This window comes from Podarcis erhardii (genome assembly GCF_964252035.2).
Source record: "Podarcis erhardii genome assembly, chromosome: 3".
NCBI classification, from domain to species: domain Eukaryota; kingdom Metazoa; phylum Chordata; class Lepidosauria; order Squamata; family Lacertidae; genus Podarcis; species Podarcis erhardii.
In genome coordinates, this window is record NC_138507.1 from 69,718,725 (window position 1) to 69,737,736 (window position 19,012).

The window sequence follows — 19,012 nt, forward strand, 5'->3', positions numbered from 1 at the left end:
TCTTTTGTGAGTCAGAACACCTGGAAACCTGGGGCAAAACAAAGAAAACTTAAATGTAACATCTATTTTAACAGGGCATACATTTTTGCAGTAAAAATAAAAGATAAGGCACTGTCCTAGCTTTCTTACTAGTTTGCTGTGGAATATAATGGCTTAACTTTGGTGTTGAATACACTGCCCTAACTTTGGTGTTGAAGGCTAAATAAGAGGGGATAATGTTTAAAGTTACGTATTTCAAAATATAGTTCGTTAAGCAACATCTCTTCTGTATTATAGACTGAATCTGTGTGGTGCCTGTGGAAACATATTTCATCCATAGTTACCCCCCCCCCCCGCCGGCCACTTTGAAATCTGTGCTTAAAAGTAGTCTTGTGTACACACACACACACACACACACACACACACACACATTCTGCTTACAGAGTCTAGGAGTCCAGAATCTATTGACAGAGCCTGGTAGCGCGGTGGCAGCGAGAGCTCCTGTGCACCATTTTGGAGCCCTTGGAGTCTTTTTTTCTGGACTTTTGGCTCACTGACATCCTCTTTGGGCTCAGGGAAGGGTCTCCTCGCGAGCCACAGGACTTTTAAGCTCTCCACCATCTCAGGTTAGAATTGAATTATTTATTTATTTCCTGGTGCCTCACATATATGTGGTTGTGTGTGAGTTGCTCGCGCGTAAGTGGGAGGATGCCTGCATTGAAGATTCTCTGTAACTCAGACAATATAATACAGTATATTTTGCATCAAATAATAGATTTAATATTACCTAATAACAGATTTAATATTACCTTGAAATCCTCCTCTAATAATCCTCCTCTTTAATAATTTAATAAAACTGTTTTAAGATTCATTGGTAACTTGTAGCCAAGCCTTTCTGTAATAAAATTCCAGATTTAAAATACATACAGCTATATAATTGGGCAGCTCTGAACTATATGCAAGAAGTCTGTTTGAGGCCTACTACATCTCCAACAGTTACTTTGTACTGGTGAATATATCCTACTAAGTCTATAGGGAGTCAAATATGTTATAAAATTCTTCTTTTAACTCCACAGGTGTTGTTCTTGCTAGAATCTTAACCCACATCCAGTTGTATCCCTCAGTACTTAATTCCTACTGTAGATCACTAGCTGATATCCTCAGAAGTGTCCCTGGCTTGTTATCAAATTCCAAAATAATAAAATAGAACTGACTTGTTAAGTACTTGTTGTTTTCAGATATAAATAAAATTTCAGCTCTAGTCTCGGTTACCTCAGTGTATTCTAATTCAAGCTAATAATGCTTCTCTCGTTGGAAAGTACAGTCATACCTTGGGTTGAAGTAGCTTCGGGATGAGCGTTTTCAGGTTGCGCTCCGCGGCAACCCGGAAGTAACAGAACACGTTACTTCTGGGTTTCGCCGCTCGCACATGAGCAGACGCTCAAAATAACGTCACGCGCATGCGCGGAAGCGGCGAATCGTGACCCATGCACGCGCGGACGCAGGTTGCGTTCACTTCAGGATACGAACAGGGCTCCAGAACGGATCCCGTTCACATCCAGAGGTACCACTGTACTGGAATAGTGGGGTCCTGTGCTACCCATTGCCAATGAAATTTCAGCTAATGGTTTTACATCTTGCTCAGATAGTAAATTTTTAGCAGAGTCTCTTGTTTGAGACCATATTGACAAGTCACCTAACACACTATGTTTACTTGTTAAGAATTCATTATGAAATGGTTAGGTATGTGGTGAAAGTTCTAGACATGGTTTCTTTCTTATTTGATACCTTACGGGTATCTAATGTATTTATTGATTTTCTATACTACAGGGTATATAAATAAGAATTAAACTAATACACCCTTCCTCCTAATCCCTCCCCCTCCCCTGTTTTTCTCTAGATTTCTTGTTAGATTTATATTTTATACTATACTGTTATAGTATAGTATAGTGTGTATGAAAAAATGGAATTTTATAAGTAATTTCCTCTTGGTTTTCTTCATGATACCACAGCATTGATTTCAGTAGTCTCTTCAAAACAAAGCTTTCTGCTTGAGTTACTAAGCCTTCCCATACCATTCTTTTAAAATATCTAGTCTAGTAAAAAGAATTCAATGCACAAATATGAATTTTAAGGTTTTTTTGTACTTGCTTTCTGGAATAAATGTGAATTGATTTGTTTTACATCATTTGGGACACGGACACCCACACCCACCATAAGGGTGGGATTTTTTGGACCCTACTATTTCTATATCCTTATCCTTGTTTTTTGATAACTGTTCTTGTTGAACAAAGCTAGGTCTAATTCCAAGGTAATTTCTACTGTTCAAAGTAATCCTTGAAGAGTAATCCTTTAATGCCTTTATAATTAAAGATGTGAGGGTGATTACAACAGGTGATCCTTTTGTATTTCATGGTTTACTGACCATTCAAGAGGTATTCAAGGAGCTTGAACTATTCATGAAGCAGATTTGTACTGAATGTGGCATCATGGTAAGCAACCATTGTTTCTTAGGTAGAAGATATAGGATGCGGTTTATGTGTCCTTAACCCAGAGAAAAACTTAAGATAATCTTGCAGCAATTTATCTGAAATGGGCCTTGACCAGGCTCTTGAACAGACTGACAGATTTTTCCCTCCAGGATACAAAAGCAGGGCAAAATCCAACAGGAACATAGGAAAAGCCCTGCTAGATCAGGCCAAGGGCAGTGACCAACCAGATGCCTATGGAGTAACTGAGCACAGCAGCACTCTCTCCCCTTGCAATTCTCAGCAACAGATATTCAGAGGCATATTGCCTTATTGCCACCAACAGTGGAGGCAGAACATAGCCATCATGGCAAGTAGCCATTGATAGCCACCTTGGGGGAGAGGGAACTGCTGAGCTGTATTCAACCAACTGATTCCACCAACACAAGGGTTTCTGCTTCTGCAAGAGGACTTCGCCCCTCTCCACTCCCTGAATGCACCATGCACCCTGCACCCTCCCTTAATCTATTCTAGAGGGTTGTGGGGAATGCCAGAATAGATATGGGGACATACGGGGGGAAGGAGGGGGGAAGTTTTGTTGCACAAGTGAAAATCCTTGCACTGACAGAACGACTTAGTTGGATACTGCCCACTGTGTTAAATCCTGCCATTAACACACATAGTTCTGAATAGTTCTGTCATCAAATGTTCTCTTTTAATGCTGTCTAATCCTAATTGAAAACTATTAATATTCTACTTAGAAACAGAGAAATTGTATGAACAACTGCAGCTGGGAAACAGTCCAATATTAAACTTTTATAGAGCCCTTTCAGTTTCCTTTTTGGTTTTCTGTCCCTGAATTTGAAGGTACATATTATAAGGCCCATGAGCCAGATCAAGTCCACACAAAGTAAAAGAGATCCAGGGGCTAATCTCAAATTGTAGCCTGAGATTTGGGGCACTCCCAAAAGCCCTGCATGAGGTCAAAGGTCTCTGCAAAATGTTCCCTTCTTCTTAGATTGAAATGGGGAAGATTAGGTTCAGTAACAAATACTAGCTTGCTACCAAGGCCATGTGAACCTCTTCCCCCCTCACCTATGAGACAGTTGCTACACAGTGCCTGCATGAATTTGTTTAGGCTATGGAAACAGCCTTGGAAGTCTGTGTATACCCCAGGGGCACTATTCTGTTCTAATTCTAGTAAAGCAAGTGAAAAATTTGCAGGAACAGTTGACTTGCTAAAAATTAGTCTCTTGGTCTTAAACCCAAGTTCTTTGAAGGTGCTATGTATCTTTTCCCATATCTGCAGGAAATGATTACTAGCATTGAAATTGCAGGATTCTTATGTTGCTGCATTTACAAATGTTTCAAATGCAGGAAAAGGCAGTATGTACTGCAAGCATCCATACTGGGTTTTTAACAACAACAACAACAACAACAACAACAACAACAACAACAGATAAATGAAGAACAGCCCCAAAATGGATGCACATAAATTATGAAATCATAGGGGCTACAAAGGAAACCACAACATTACATATTGCCAAACAAGCACAGATGTGAATGATATCAGTTGAATTAGCCAGGCTGCTGGTATGTTATACAAAGGCCCCTGTATCTTCTATCCCATTAGTTTTTCAGCAGTGGTTTTTGACAATACTGATTTGGTCTTTTGTGTACAAAAGCTGACTCTACCCATCCTCCCAACCAGTCAAGAGAACTTATCTTAACATCTCTGATTCTGAGCTCATCCATACTGTCATCTGAGACTTGTGGGTGAGCTGAGACTTTGCTGAACCGTGGGTGAGAACCTGGAGGCTGAGAAGGAGGGTGTGTCAGATGGAACAAGAATTGATATGGATTTATATATATTAGTAACCTTGTATTAGTGTTGAATCAATGATGCTTCAACATCAACTTCGTTGGACTGGTCATATTGTGCGGATGCCGGATGATCGTCTTCCAAAGCAACTACTCTACTCTGAACTTAAAAACGGAAAGCATAATGCTGGTGGTCAACAAAAGAGGTTTAAAGACTGTCTCAAGGCAAATCTAAAAAAATGTAGTATAAACACTGACAACTGGGAAACACTGGCCTGTGAGCGCTCCAGTTGGAGAACAGCCTTTACCAAATGTGTCATGGGCTTTGAAGACACTCAAACTCAGGATGCAAGGGAGAAACGTGCTAGGACGAAGGCATGCTTGGCAAATCCACACGGTGTTCAACTCCCGCCCGGAAACCAATGTCCCCACTGTGGAAGGACGTGTGGATCCAGAATTGGCCTCCACAGTCACTTACGGACTCATTGTTAAAACCGTGTTTATGGAAGACATTCTTACTCGGCCACGAGTGATCACCAAAGAAGAAGAAGATTAATGCAACAATTTTATATTTAACTGTGTATTTTTGTTATATTATGTTTAAGTTATCTTTTGTTCAGTTTTCTGTACACTGCTTAGAGATATTTTTAATATATTAAGCAGTATATAAATTAAATAATCAAATTTAATGTTGATAGTAAGCTTCCTGTACCTCCATTCTCTCTTGTCCATATGACGTTCTCCTCCAAATCACTACCTTCTCACACTCCCTGGACTGAGACAGAATCATAGAATTGTAGAGTTGGAAGGGACCATGAAGATAATCTAGTCCAATCCTTTGAAATGCAGGAATCTTTTTGCCCAATGTAGGACTCAAACTCACAACCCTGAAATTAACGGTCTCGTGCTGTACTAACTGTGCTATCCTGTAGAAAAAAGTGTTAAATGAATAGGGATAAATGTAATTGTTCCCTTCTCCTCAATTCCCTGTTCTATTCATGGCTTGTAAATTAACTGTACTTTGAAAGAGATTTATAAAAAAATAGTAAGACTAAAGACAAAGGACTATGATAAAAATATGCATTTAAACATCCAATTTTGGTCATGTTTTTGTCATTTATATTCAAGCATTCACATGAGCATATGATAAAAAAAACTGGGGACAGGGGCATATATGTGTGCCAACAGCTCTTAAGATCATTGTATGATTAGTGCAAATGACATTAGAAGGTTTTAAAGCATGTTCAATTGATCCCAGGCTAATAAGGGTTTCTGTTCTTGAAGAGAGTTTGAGTGTGTTCAGTTGAACACACTTTAAATTCCCTACTGTAGTTGTCATGTGAAGATCTAAAAGCAGTTCATGTGACCTTGGGGGTGGGGCTTGCACACACATCTTCCCCATCACCAGTTTTACTTGACTGCATCTTCAGGTAGACACCTGAACATGGCTACAACAATTTTCTCAAGCAGGTCCATTGTTGTTGTTTTTGTAATTGTGTTCCATTCTTTTTCTGCCTTTTCTTTCAGAACGGTTTGATCATCATTGTCCCTGGGTAGGCAACTGTGTGGGGAAAAGAAACTACAGATTTTTTTATATGTTTATTTTATCTCTGTCTTTTCTGACAGTCTTTATATTTGCATTCGTTATCACCCACATCATCCATCGTAAGTATGCTAGTACAATCAGATTACATATATAGCCATTTGCTTGAAACTCTATTTTTCATTTTACTCTTTTGGACATTCAGAATACAGTGGTGCCTCGCAAGACGAAATTAATCCATTCCGTGAGGCTCTTCATATAGCGGTTTTTTCGTCTTGCGAAGCAAGCCCATTGACAGCTTAGCGGATTAGCGCTATTAGCGGTTTAGCAGCTTTTAGCGGATCAGCTGATAAGCGGCTTATCAGCGGATCAGCTGATAAGCGGCTTAGGAAAAGGGGGAAAAAAGGGGGAAAACCCCGCAGGAACTCGCAAGACATTTTCGTCTTGTGAAGCAAGCCCATAGGGAAATTCGTTTTGCGAAGCGCCTCCAAAACGGAAAACCCTTTCATCTAGCGGGTTTTCCGTCTTGCGAGGCGTTCGTCTTGCGGGGCACCACTGTATACCCAAAATGGTATACCTAGTTTGATCATTAACAAGACTTTCAACTGTTAAGCTTACTTCTTAATTCAGAATCTTAAGGCAAATGCATTTTATTCAGCTTTATTTGTTGTACTGCTGAACAGTTCATATAAAGGGAACATTCTGGCCCGCTCTCAGTTTTCCTGCAGATTGGTTTCATTGGTCTGTGACTGTTCTTTGGTTTGTGGCCTGCCTTGCTGACTGGAAAACCCTATTGGCAAACAGAACAATTTCCAATAGTTGGTCAACGTTCACAACCTGTTGTATTTATTAATTTGCATATTTTATTATTAAACTTATATACCACCATTCATCTGAAGATCACAGGGCAGTCTACGGTATAAAAACACAAAGATACATAATAAACAAACAAACAAACAAAAACCCACAAGTTTTGAAGGCCACAGGTTGTTTAATTAGCCAAAGGCCTGGGAGAAGTATGTTTCTGCCTGCCACCTAAAGATATGTAATGAAATTGCCAGGTGATTTGTATTCCTAGGACAACCTACAGAGTAGTAAGAAACACAGTTTTACAATTTAATAAATTAATTAATAATAAATCACATAGACTAATACAGCAAATTAAAATTGAAGTAGCAGCAGCCTATTCAATAAAATCAACCACTCTAAATGCTTACATTAGCAGTTTTTTTAAGTCTGTGAAAACAGAAATGTTTTTGCCTGTTGTCTAAATGGAAGCAAGAAGGTCTCTAAATAGGCCTCCTGGCAATGTCTTTCCAAAAGCAAGGAAGCAAAGTGTGTCTCCATTTTCCACCTGCCACACTTCAGATAGCAGGAGGACCTGGAAAAAGGCTGCAGATTATGTGGATTGATAAAGAGAGATGCCTCCAACAGTTGTCTGGGTCCTAAATTGTGTAGCGCTTTAAAATTAATACCAGCACTTTGAATTGAGCTCAAAAAAATATGGAAGGCAGTGGAGTTGCTTTAGCACAGGCAAGATGAAATCTCTTTGCCTGGTCCATGTTCACAGCCTAACCACAGCATTATGGACTAGCTGCAATTTTCAAACTGTCTTCAAAGACAGCCCCATGTAAAGCACATTGCAGTAATCCAGCTTCCAAGTTACCAGGACATGGGTATAACTGTGGCACAGAAGATCCTTTGTGCTCCATTTCCAGTCCAGCATCTTCCTGCCTAGTTGAGAGCTCCAGATCTACATTGTGACCTGCCACATAGGTTGGGCCATGACACATTGTGACAGCCCCATGGTTATCATGGCAACCATGAAGTCCTGAATATCTTCTGATAAGACTGATTCTGAAATAATGTTGAGGTCCCCTAAGAAAATCAGTTTCAACTCAGCCAGCTCAGGTGGAAAGACTGCTTGCTAGAAGGGTGGTTGGTACACAAACAACAATCCCTCCATGTCCCTAGTATACAACACCAAGTACAAACACCCCAAATCAGCACCCAACCTAATAGTAAGCATTGGGAGGGAGATGGAATCCCTGTTGACCATAACTATATTTTTTTGCCAATCGTTTTTATAAACCACAGCAATGTTTCTTCTGCAACATGGTAGATGGAGTAAAGTGTAAAGCCAGGAGAGACTGGCTTTTTGTGCCCTTTCAAGTGATGATGAGATAGACTAGATGAGTCTCCATGACCAGATAATGGATAATTGATAATAATAATAATAATAATAATAATAATTTATTATTTGTACCCCGCCCATCTGGCTGGGTTTCCCCAGCCACTCTGGGCGGCTTCCATAAAAACCAGAAATACACTAAAATATCACAGATTAAAAACTTCCCTGAACAGGGCTGCCTTAAGATGTCTTCTGAATGTCAGGTAGTTATTTATCGCTTTGACATCTGATGGGAGGGCGTTCCACAAGGCGGGCGCCACTACCGAGAAGGCCCTCTGCCTGGTTCCCTGTAGCTTTGCTTCTCGTAATGAGGGAACCGCCAGAAGGCCCTCGGCGCTGGACCTCAGCGTCCGGGCAGAACGATGGGGGTGGAGACGCTCCTTCAGGTATACTGGGCCGAGGCCGTTTAGGGCTTTAAAGGTCAACACCAGCACTTTGAATTGTGCTCGGAAACGTACTGGGAGCCAATGTAGGTCTTTCAAGACCGGTGTTATGTGGTCTCGGCGGCTGCCCCCAGTCACCAGTCTAGCTGCCGCATTCTGGATTAGTTGTAGTTTCCGAGTCACCTTCAAAGGTAGCCCCACGTAGAGCGCATTGCAGTAGTCCAAGCGGGAGATAACTAGAGCATGCACCACTCTGGCGAGACAGTCCGCGGGCAGGTAGGGTCTCAGCCTGCGTACCAGGTGGAGTTGGTAGACAGCTGCCCTGGATACAGCATTGACCTGCGCCTCCATGGACAGCTGTGAGTCCAAAATGACTCCCAGGCTGCGCACCTGGTCCTTCAGGGGCACAGTTACCCCATTCAGGACCAGGGAGTCCTCCACACCAGCCCGCCCCCTGTCCCCCAAAAACAGTACTTCTGTCTTGTCAGGATTCAACCTCAATCCATTAGCCGCCATCCATCCTCCAACCGCCTCCAGGCACTCACACAGGACCTTCACCGCCTTCACTGGTTCTGATTTGAAAGAGAGGTAGAGCTGGGTATCATCTGCATATTGATGGACACCCAGTCCAAACCCCCTGATGATCTCTCCCAGCGGCTTCATATAGATGTTAAAAAGCATGGGGGAGAGGACGGAACCCTGAGGCACCCCACAAGTGAGGGCCCAGGGGTCTGAACACTCATCCCCCACCACCACTTTCTGAACACGGCCCAGGAGGAAGGATCATGCATTAAATAGCAACACGTTAAGGAATCCTGAGGTTATATTATTGTGGATGAGGATGGCACTATTGTGGAACAGACCTTATATGCTGGCTTCTTCTTCTCAACTAGCCAGCACTTACTTACCCACTACTACCATACCTCCCTCTGCCTGTAACCACTAGCTTGTGTTTACAGACTCTTGTCTTTCCCCCTCCCCCATTTAACGCAGAGACATAACACAAAACTAATAAAGCAGTTAAATTATTTTTAAGGGAGTGTATACAAGAGATTGTCATAAATATATGTTTAAAAATTCCAATTTCAATTGCACTTGAAATGCAAGAATTGGATAGCAGACAGGTCCATTTCACCAGCTCCTTTGACATGAACTAATGCTGTTTTTGAGGCCGACAGTCCAACAGATATTCCCTCCTGGAGGTAGCCTTAGAAAGCCCTGTGTTGTTCAGTTAGGTGGCTGGGACTTCTTGCCAGAGCACAGAGTCAAAACAGTGCCCAGCTTTCTGTGTCCCTAAATGTCAGCAGTTAAAAATAGATCTGGACCTTAATTTGACAATTGCTTGTCATTCTTTTTTGCTGAACAAATTAATGAGTTAAAGCAAGTATCCATTGCTGGCTCCTTACATCATGTCTCCTAATTGTATCCAGAGAAATCCGTAAGCAGCTTGGAATTTGGGTCATATTATGATGCATTTACAGGATTTCCTGATCCAACAGAAACATTTTTGTGTGAGAGAAAGTATATTTATGGATACCTTTCATGTTTAAAAATAATCTTGCAGTGTTTTTCAACCATGATAGGATAGAAATGAACAGATTGATAACAGAAAACTTATTTATGGAGAACTGGTGACTGCAGACATTAATGTGTTACTATTGAGAAAACATCCAGCATATGTTAATTCTGGTTTTAAAACTTCCATTTTTGCTGAACAGTTTCAGTAAAATTTCAAGGCTAAATTTAGCAAAATTTGTGTTGTAGTTCTTTGAAACTCTAACTGTATATTGGATTTTGAGATTTGTTTTTATGTAGACAGTATATATTATTGTTTAATATTTACATTTATTCTTTCTACAGGATCTCAACAAACAGGGTTCTTAAATGCACTCAAGGACAGTCCTGCAAGATATCCTTTCAACTGGAGTGCATTTGCATGCTCTTAGTTAATATTCTATAAATTTTGAAAGCATTGCTATCTAGATTTATTTGGAGTAGTTTACTCTTTGACAAACATTTGGGTTATGCAGTTATATGAAATTCAGACTTACTTCAAGTAATCCCTCTCTCTGGATTTACACATAGCAATTTGGGTAGCCCCTATTTTATACTGTAAATGTCACTTAGTAGTGTATATAGTTTTAAACATTCATTACTAGAATATGAAAATGGTTTTTGTTTTTTATCAAAGCAGTTATACAGTTTGAGCAAGCAAGTGATTTTATCAGAAGTACCGTATTTTTCGCCCTATAGGACGCACTTTTTCCCCTCCAAAAATGAAGGGGAAATGTGTGTGCGTCCTATGGGGCGAATGCAGGCTTTTGTTGAAGCCTGGAGAACGAGAGGGGTCGGTGCGCACCGACCCCTCTCGCTCTCCAGGCTTCAGGAAGCTATCCGTAAGCCTTGCAAGCCCGGCGGGAGTTCCTGCGGGCTCTCCAGGCTTGCGGGCAGCAGCCTGCAGCCCACAAGTTCGGGGGACAGCGGGAAGGCGGAGCGCTGCCATCCCGCTGTTCCCCGATCTGGTTTGGATTCCCCAACCTGGTTTTGGGGGGGAAATAAAGGGGAATTTTTTTTCCTTTATTCCCCCCCCCCCAAAAAAAAACCCGAGGTGCGTTCTATGGGCCGGTGCACCCTATGGGATGAAAAATACGGTAATAAAAAGAGAATGTATGTTTTTAGAATTAAACTTCCTGACAGAATGATTTTGCATTGGGTGATAATTTACCCAGTTTACTTCAAGAGAACTTCCAGCATTATCAACAGAAGTAGCAGCAAATCCAGAAACAAAATAGGAAGGAACATAACAACAAGTTGTGCCTCTCTTTCAAATATTTGGAACTACTGTTGCATGTTTTACCTGACTGTTGCTCCCCACTGCCCAAACCTATACCTACAGTGCTGATCCTAGCAGAGATCAACAAAGAAATTGTACATAGATTATAAATTCCCATCATACAATTTTGAAGACCTGGGAGTGCAGGAAGAAGCCAACAAGCAGCATTCTGTTGACACACAGAATGCTGTTTTTTAGTAATGGGTGTGTTGTGTCAGTTCAAGGAGAAGACAAACATAGTCAGGCCTTCAAACACAACTTTGTTTTATCACAGCATAACTAGATTGAGACCAATGCTCCAACCAGCAGCAAGAAGTGGAAGAGAATTATAAGAGCACAGTCAAGCTAAAAAGCACTAACTTAACTCACTAGCATACAAAACAGAGCGCATTTGGAAATACCATGACTTCAGTCCTGCACAAAGTTGTGAACATCTAAGTGTCACTAACTTAGTGGGAGTTATGCACAAAAAGCAGTGAAGATAGCAGCCCAGGTACTTTAAAAATAAAAAAATCTTCAGGTATAACTTCTACTATGTTCACTTACTTGTGTATTCATTGGGTAGAAATGCTAATGCACAAGTACCTCTCTGTTGGAAGAACTTAGGTTTGAACACAATGTTCATAAATAACACAACAATAGCCTCCAGTTAAAAGAATTACAATAGCTTCTAATAATGTATTAAGCTTTTCAGTTCTCTGAAAATGAAAGAGCCTTTCAGTTGTTTTAAAATCAAAAGGTAGTTGATTCCACATTTGTGGACTATTCAGCCATGACAATTAGCTATTTATTCATAATTTGCATTTAAGGGTTGGGCAGTTGGGGGGAAATCAGGAAAGCATCTAGTAGGAAAAATCCCATGAATACAGTGTGTTTGATGATGCCCCTTCAAGCAGGAGTGGAAATGGTGGGGTGTGGTAATGACTCTGAGGCTAGAATTTGTGTTGAATTTCTGAAACTGCCAGTAACTCATAGCAAGGCCTTGGGCAAAATTTTGTGATTTCCTGATGCCTTCTGTTCTCACTATGTCCTAATTTTTGTGTGTGCAGTTGTGTCATGTGAGCCTAGGCTCTTTTGAACTACATAAGGGATGTTTGTTTAGGTTTCTACGTGCAAAAATGTAGGGATTAAAAGCTACCTGTGTACTAAAAATCGTGATGAAACAAGCGAAGGTCCACCTAGTACAGCATTCTGCCTCTTCTAAATATACATTTTCTGGATGTTCACAAACTCAGCATGATAGTTATGGCTATCTGAGGCATTGGCAATTTGGAGCAGTATATTAATGGCCTGAAATTTCCATTTAGCCATAATTGCTAATAGCATTTACATTCATTCACTTCTCGGTTACTATTCCCTTGACGTTCAGTTACTGTGCTGGAAGCTGTGGTATGTTTCTTCTCCGTTTGGTCCATTGTTGGGCTCTCAGGTTTTCATACTTATTTGATCAGCTCCAATCAAACAACAAATGAGGATGTAAGTGTTTTTAACCTTTATTTAGTAACTATGTTTGTCATGGAAACAGCACACATGACAGTGCTTTCTGCTAAAACAAAGCACTGGACTGGACACATTGATGCCCTGTAGGGAACAGCCCCCTGGTGGCATTAATGTTTCATTTGGGCCCAAATCTCATTTAGTGGTTAAAAATCTCCACTTCCTTATTCATAAGCATGGTCTTTAGGTCATTATGCATTAATGAGTGTTCTGTAAAAGCAATATTTTTGACTGGAGAGAATGCTTATTGAGAACGCTTCCTTCTTCAGCCTGCTTGTGCAGCTCTGTTCCAAACTTTGGAATAATGAAGTGGGAACCTAACGACCAAGATTGTGTTCTCTGGGTGGCATACCAGATTCCCTCCCTCAGTTTTATCCCCTTAGTCAGTAGTGACTGGCTCAAGGTCACTTAGTGGGCTTTGTAGCAAAATACAGATTTGAACCTGGGCGTTCCCAGTCCTACTCTGGCTCTCTAAATTGTTTCACTACTTTGGTTCTCTGACCTTGATGGATTGACCCAGACAGTGTTGCTTCCCAAGGACTTGCACAGGAAACAGTTGGTCATGCAAGGGCAATAGCTGCATATGAAGTTTGGATACAGATTCAGTCCTTCCTGAGTTCTGTTCTTATAAGCTTTTGGAGAGTATACAAGACATTCCCCTTATAAGCCTATGAAGTTCATAGACAGAGGTTCTGTGTTTTTAATGGGTTATTGTTTTGGTATTTCTATTTTTAATCATATTATTGTTGGAAGCCTCCTCAGGCCTTAGAGAGATTCGATACAAACCCTTAAAATTAATAAATTAGATAGCTCAGGGACCTCTGCATCATTGCAGAGACCCTTTTGAGCCAATCTGGCAGCATTTCAGCCTTCTCAGAGCTCAAATCCCCCAGAGGCTCTTTTGTGACGCAGAGATCTCTGAGGCATCTCTTCACTGAGTGCTGGGAGGATTGAAATACTGCCAGCTGAATCAGAAATGATGCCTTGCACATAGCTGTTGGCCCCAGCAGTGCCTTTTCCAAGCAAGTTCTTGAGAAATAGTATGCTGTCTGGGCCAACATCAGTGCTTGAAACAGCATTTCAAGCCAGCAGATATTCCTCTCAGAAGAAAAGAAGAGGATGCCGCTGAGGCCTTACCCTGGAACATTCTTTCCTTTTGCTTTGGATGCTTCCTTCCAGCATCCTTAGCCAGGGGAACGGAACCCTCCCCAACCAAGTTGCTCTGAGGGGGAATTATGTCACCACTGGAAAATGGCCCCCCAACTCCTTGGCAAGACAGTGTCCAGCCGCCGCAAACCAAGTAAGTTGGTCACTGCTGCTTTAGGAGTAAATAGACTGATTCGTTCAGGAGCTGCTTGTTGGGAAGGGTTCCAGTTTTGAAAAGAGCACGTTGGAGCTGTCTGGGAGTAAATCACATAGCTTGCCAGTTTAAGTTGCAAACTTGTGAGAAACAGTGTTACTTGAATGTGAAAATGGGGAACCTGTGGCCCTCCAGATGCTATTAGTGTCCAGCTCCTGTCAGCCCCAGCCAGCATGGCCAGTGGTCGGGGAAAATGGAAATTGCAGTCATCAGGATAACCACAGGCTCCCCATACCTGCTTTACTGAGATACTAAAATTCCCTGTTATAAAATATAAGACTGTTCTTTTAGTTATGTTTATTCGGTTTTTACATTTAATTTGCTTTATTCCTGTTATAAGCAGCTCTGGGAATATGATTCAAGAATGATATTAAAACATTAATAATATAGAAATAAAAAGTGGAGCTGTCACCAGTGACATCCCAGGATGTGATTAGGATGGAACCAGCTGTTACATCCTGGAATGGAGAAACAGCTGGTACAGAGTAGTCCTTTGCCCTTGGAGGGTATATGTGACAGTATGTTTCACAGGGGAATGTGGAACAGTGAGACATTGTGAATAAAGTGACATGTTTGGTTGTAGGTTTAGGTTGTAGGGTACTGTTGGGTCAGCCTGGTTTACCTTAGGAGAGTACAGAAGAGTCGTAGCACTTTGTATATTGAAGAGTGCTACAAAAAGGTGCACTAACATTCCTTTCTTACCAGATCAAGGGATCTTGGTCAAATAAAAGAGGTAAAGAAAACTTCAATCCATACAGCTATGGCAACATTTTCACTAACTGTTGTTCTGCACTCTGTGGGCCCATCTCTCCCAGGTAAGGGGTAAAATACAATTGTTCAGTATCTTCTCTTCCTTTTGGTCCTTAGTGCTCATTGGGTCAATTGTATGTAACTTGCAAGACCACATAGTTAATAATAATATAATGTGACATTTGTGTCCTCTAGTGTAGTGGTCATGTATGTTGTATGGTTTGCTGCTAATAGGACACTGGTACCACATAAGTCTGTTGTGTACCACCCATTCATCACTTGTGGAGCTTGCAGTAACTAGACTTTTGGAAGGAAGAACCTTAGCTATGATCTTCTGATGATCCACGACAATTGATTTGCTCTTCTCTCCAGATTCAGCAATTGCATTTTAAAATTGCTAGCAATATGTTTAAAAGCTTGATGTTGTAAACATTACTTATTGTTTTTTTGATTGGAAATATATTAAAAATCTGTCGAGTGTATTTCACACTTTAAAGTGGAGTACATTTCAGAATAAGAGCATGTTTAGAATGAGAAAAATGCTGCTGCTACTCTGTTATGGTGTGGATATGCAACAAAAGGTTATAACATCCTTGCTTCCTGTTAAATCTACCACTTCCCATACATTTTATAATGCTTATTTTATGTAAATGATGGCAAAATTGTTCAAAGTTTTAACTTGCAGATATTTTACACTATTTTTGTTCTTCTTCACTTCTAACTGCTTATGGTAAGTTTTTTCCAGGCACCAATACTAGGAATTTTAAAAAATATTTGTCTAATTAAATGTATACACTACCTTTTCAATTAGAAATATACAAGGCAGTTTACAATAAAGTTAATATTCTGACCAGTACTCAACAAAAACTGAGTAAAACTATTGCAAACATAGTTAAAAAAATATTAGGAGCACTGAAAGTCCAAGATGACTATTAAGAAGAAAATGCCTGTGCCAACAAAACCTGTTCCTGAAGTTAGTAAAATGGACACAAAGTGAGCAGCTCTGGGGAAAGGCTTCAAAATATGAGACATCAGTGCAGAAAAGGCCTGATTCCTGGTCACCAGTCACCTAACCTCTGTTGGGGCATCCAGAGAAGGCCATTGAGGAAGATCTTAAATACCGTATTTTTTGCACCATAACACTCACTTTTTTCCTCCTAGAAAGTAAGGGGAAATGTCTGTGCGTGTTATGGAGGGAATGCCTACGGGTGGCATGCCTACGGATTTTCCTCCTCTAAAAACTACTTGCGTGTTATGGTCGGGTGCGTGTTATAGAGCGAGAAATACGGTAATTAACAGTTTTAAGTGTGTGGTTAAATTTTTCAGCAATGATCTGTGGTAACAGAATTGTGTAGGTTCTCCCATTTCATGATACAACTCTGTTAAATTAACAAGCAGTTCCCCACTAGAAACTGAATAACCTTGTTATTCTGTAGAATGCATCCATAGTAAACTTTGATTAGAGTTTCTATTTCATTTTTTAAATGTTCCAGTCATTATTCTAACATAAGCACCATTGAGTTAAATGAGTCTCAAGTATAGGATTGCAACCTTGAGAAAACTTCAGACCAACTGTTCCAGAGTGACTTATGGATTGCAGCCAGTTTCCTTCCTCTTTTTATGTTTCTCCAAGTTACAAATATATTGCAAAAACTCAGAAATGCAGCTTTCGTTTTTGCTACCAAACTCTTGGGAACAAATAAATCTATTTTACTGTTCCATTAAAAGAGGTACTGAAGCTATTCTCATATGGTTCATTGTTCTTAAGGTGAAACTTTTTTTCCTTTTAAAGCTGGACCAAAATTATCTAACCAGAATTTTTTGTAACAAACTTTTTATTATTCTGTAGCTTAATTGACAGAAGAGGATTTATGCAGCCAGATACTCCACAGCCGGCAGCACCCTCAAATGGCATTACAATGTATGGGGCCACACAGTCTCAGAGTAATATGGTAGGAACCATCCCATAATGTTGATCAAGAGCCCTGTGAATGTTTTCCTTCTCAGGTTTCCTGTGAACTAATCAAGTCGCTAAACTAACTGGATGCTACTGGTACTCTCTGTTAGGGGATATTTCATTGTTGTACTGTAGTAAACTGCAACAAACTTCTAGATTTTCATAAGCACTTGGAAGGGGGGAAGTAGTGTAATGGACAAAAGGAAAAGATTGCCTGCCTCCAGACAGTTAAATATAGTGCCAAGAGAAGTTTTCATGTATGGTTGAAGTTTTGCCTGTCTTTGTTAGCCTTAGATGGACCTTGGATCTTCAATATCATATTTGTTGCTTTTAAATTCCTTTTTCCCAAAAGTTGTTGATTGTGTTGCAGAAATCCTTGCTGCCTGATACGTTTCTACAAAACTTGTCATATCAGCATGAATAGAATATTTATAGAGAAGTCTTTTAATTTCTTGTGAACTTAGAGGTGGCCACTGTACTTGACTATTGCAAATTTCTAAATAATGTTTTTGTTTTTATAAATTGTGCCAATTACTTCCATTGTGTCTTCTTGAGAGCAGTACATTTTTCTCCATGTGCCAAGGAGCAGAACCCAGCCTAAGGAAACTTTCTTAACCAAAAGTCCTCATTGGAGTAACCTTCTTCTAACATGTATGTTCTGAAATAGTGCCAACATTCCTTTGTATTTTTGGCTTCATGGATTTCTTCCCAGTCTCCAAGACAAAGAAATAAAAGCAATCCCAAGCATTTCAGATTTTTTGCACTTAACTGAAGCAAAGTTAGTTTTCATAGCTATGTGGATACTCTCTTAGAAATGAGAAACACATGATCAGTGGACTTATTAAGAATTGGTTCAGTCATCATTTTTTCATATTTGTTAGCAATATCTGTTTCTTAGATTTTAAAGATCAGGCACATTTAACCGACTTCTAGTGCCAGTTGTATATTTGATAGCATTTTGAATTGTCATTCATAGTGTGATCCTTTATATGTGTACTTGAGTGACATTTCCAGTTCCATGGATATAGGATTGCAGCCTTGTCTCCACTTGGCTGCTTTAATTTTCAGAACAACTCCAGAAGATTTTCTTTAAGTGGGGTGGCCTGAAAGGGGTGAATTATTTGTTTGCCTTATGTTTACACCAGTAGTTCTTAACACTGGGTCCCCTGGTTACTGTAGCCTTCGGAGAGCTTTGCCAGCTTGTAGGCAGAGATGATAAAACTATATCTCTAAGAGATTGCCAATAAATTGTTATATTTAAACGTTTTTCAGTTGTCAAATTATTGTAGTGTTTCTTTGCCTTAAGGCAGTTTCTCTTCCTATATTTTTACATTGGGTCTTTACAGGGTAGTTTGAAACAAACCCACATGCTCCTGTTTTTAAGAAATGCTGTGTTCAGGCCACTATCATGGTTCACTGTGTATGAACTGAAAATACCCATGCACACAGGGAGGGCCACGTACAGAGCCACTTGCCTAGCTCACAGTCTCCCTCAGGTCTGGAGGCTCCCTTCCCACCATTATTCTTCCTTTCTGGTCTACAGCTAGCCTTACTTTTTCCTCTACTCCTTACCTGGTTTAGCTTTGTGGACAACTTCCTTGCTATTCTTTCCCTGCCTGCTGTGCCACCTCTCCTTTCAGGCCCTGGTTTAATTTGGCTGTATCACAACTAGATAATGTAATCAGGTGCCACTTAAGACTCTCAGCCAAATGGCCAAGTTCAGAAATAAGTAGCAACTACTCCCTCTTCTCATACATTCTCTTTGACATTTCTTTCACTTGCATACTTCTGCATCTTCACATTACGTGGAGATGAAATCAACCCTGAAAAAAGTATGTGTGTGTCTGATGTAGCATATGTTGACCAGCTGCTGTTTCAACTATTTAGCTCTTTAGCCATAGTTACTCTGAAAAGTTAAATACAAAGGATATTGTGTTTATTGGGATAAAGGATGAAGCATGGTCTTTTGGAAAAAGTGATAAATTTCCTTGCTAGAGAGCAATTTTTGTAAATGCATATAGATATATGCACATACACACGCATGCACACACACACACGCGCGCACACACACACACACACACACATATACTGTATATACTGCATGTAAAAAAAGAAACTAATTCTAACTGTCGTCTCATGTTTTGGGGAGTCTCCAGAGTTTATCAATCTTTCCACATAAATTAAATTTGTAAACTTAAATGCTTAAAAAGAGATATAAAAAAAAAGCCAA

At 40.2% G+C, this 19,012-nt stretch overlaps 1 protein-coding gene and 1 long non-coding RNA gene across 6 annotated transcripts in view; one reads left to right on the forward strand and one right to left on the reverse strand.

Annotated features, from left to right (window-relative positions):
- ZDHHC14 (zDHHC palmitoyltransferase 14) overlaps positions 1-19,012 on the forward strand; it is a 67,350-nt gene that overhangs the window by 35,623 nt on the left and 12,715 nt on the right. For all 5 annotated transcript variants that reach the window (XR_014154464.1, XM_081854358.1, XM_081854357.1 and 2 more), the window contains exons 4-8: positions 5,796-5,933; positions 10,246-10,294; positions 12,592-12,694; positions 14,781-14,890; positions 16,675-16,777. Coding sequence is in view for 4 of the 5 variants with exons in the window: in XM_081854358.1 (XP_081710484.1) it covers positions 5,796-5,933; positions 10,246-10,294; positions 12,592-12,694; positions 14,781-14,890; positions 16,675-16,777 (503 nt within the window). In the remaining variant the exon portion in view is untranslated. The remainder of the gene's footprint in view (positions 1-5,795; positions 5,934-10,245; positions 10,295-12,591; positions 12,695-14,780; positions 14,891-16,674; positions 16,778-19,012) is intronic.
- LOC309337675 lies at positions 6,456-7,678 on the reverse strand. The gene is made up of 2 exons (XR_014154470.1): positions 7,478-7,678; positions 6,456-6,601 (listed from the first exon to the last, which is right to left on the reverse strand). It is a non-coding gene; the product is annotated as an uncharacterized lncRNA (long non-coding RNA).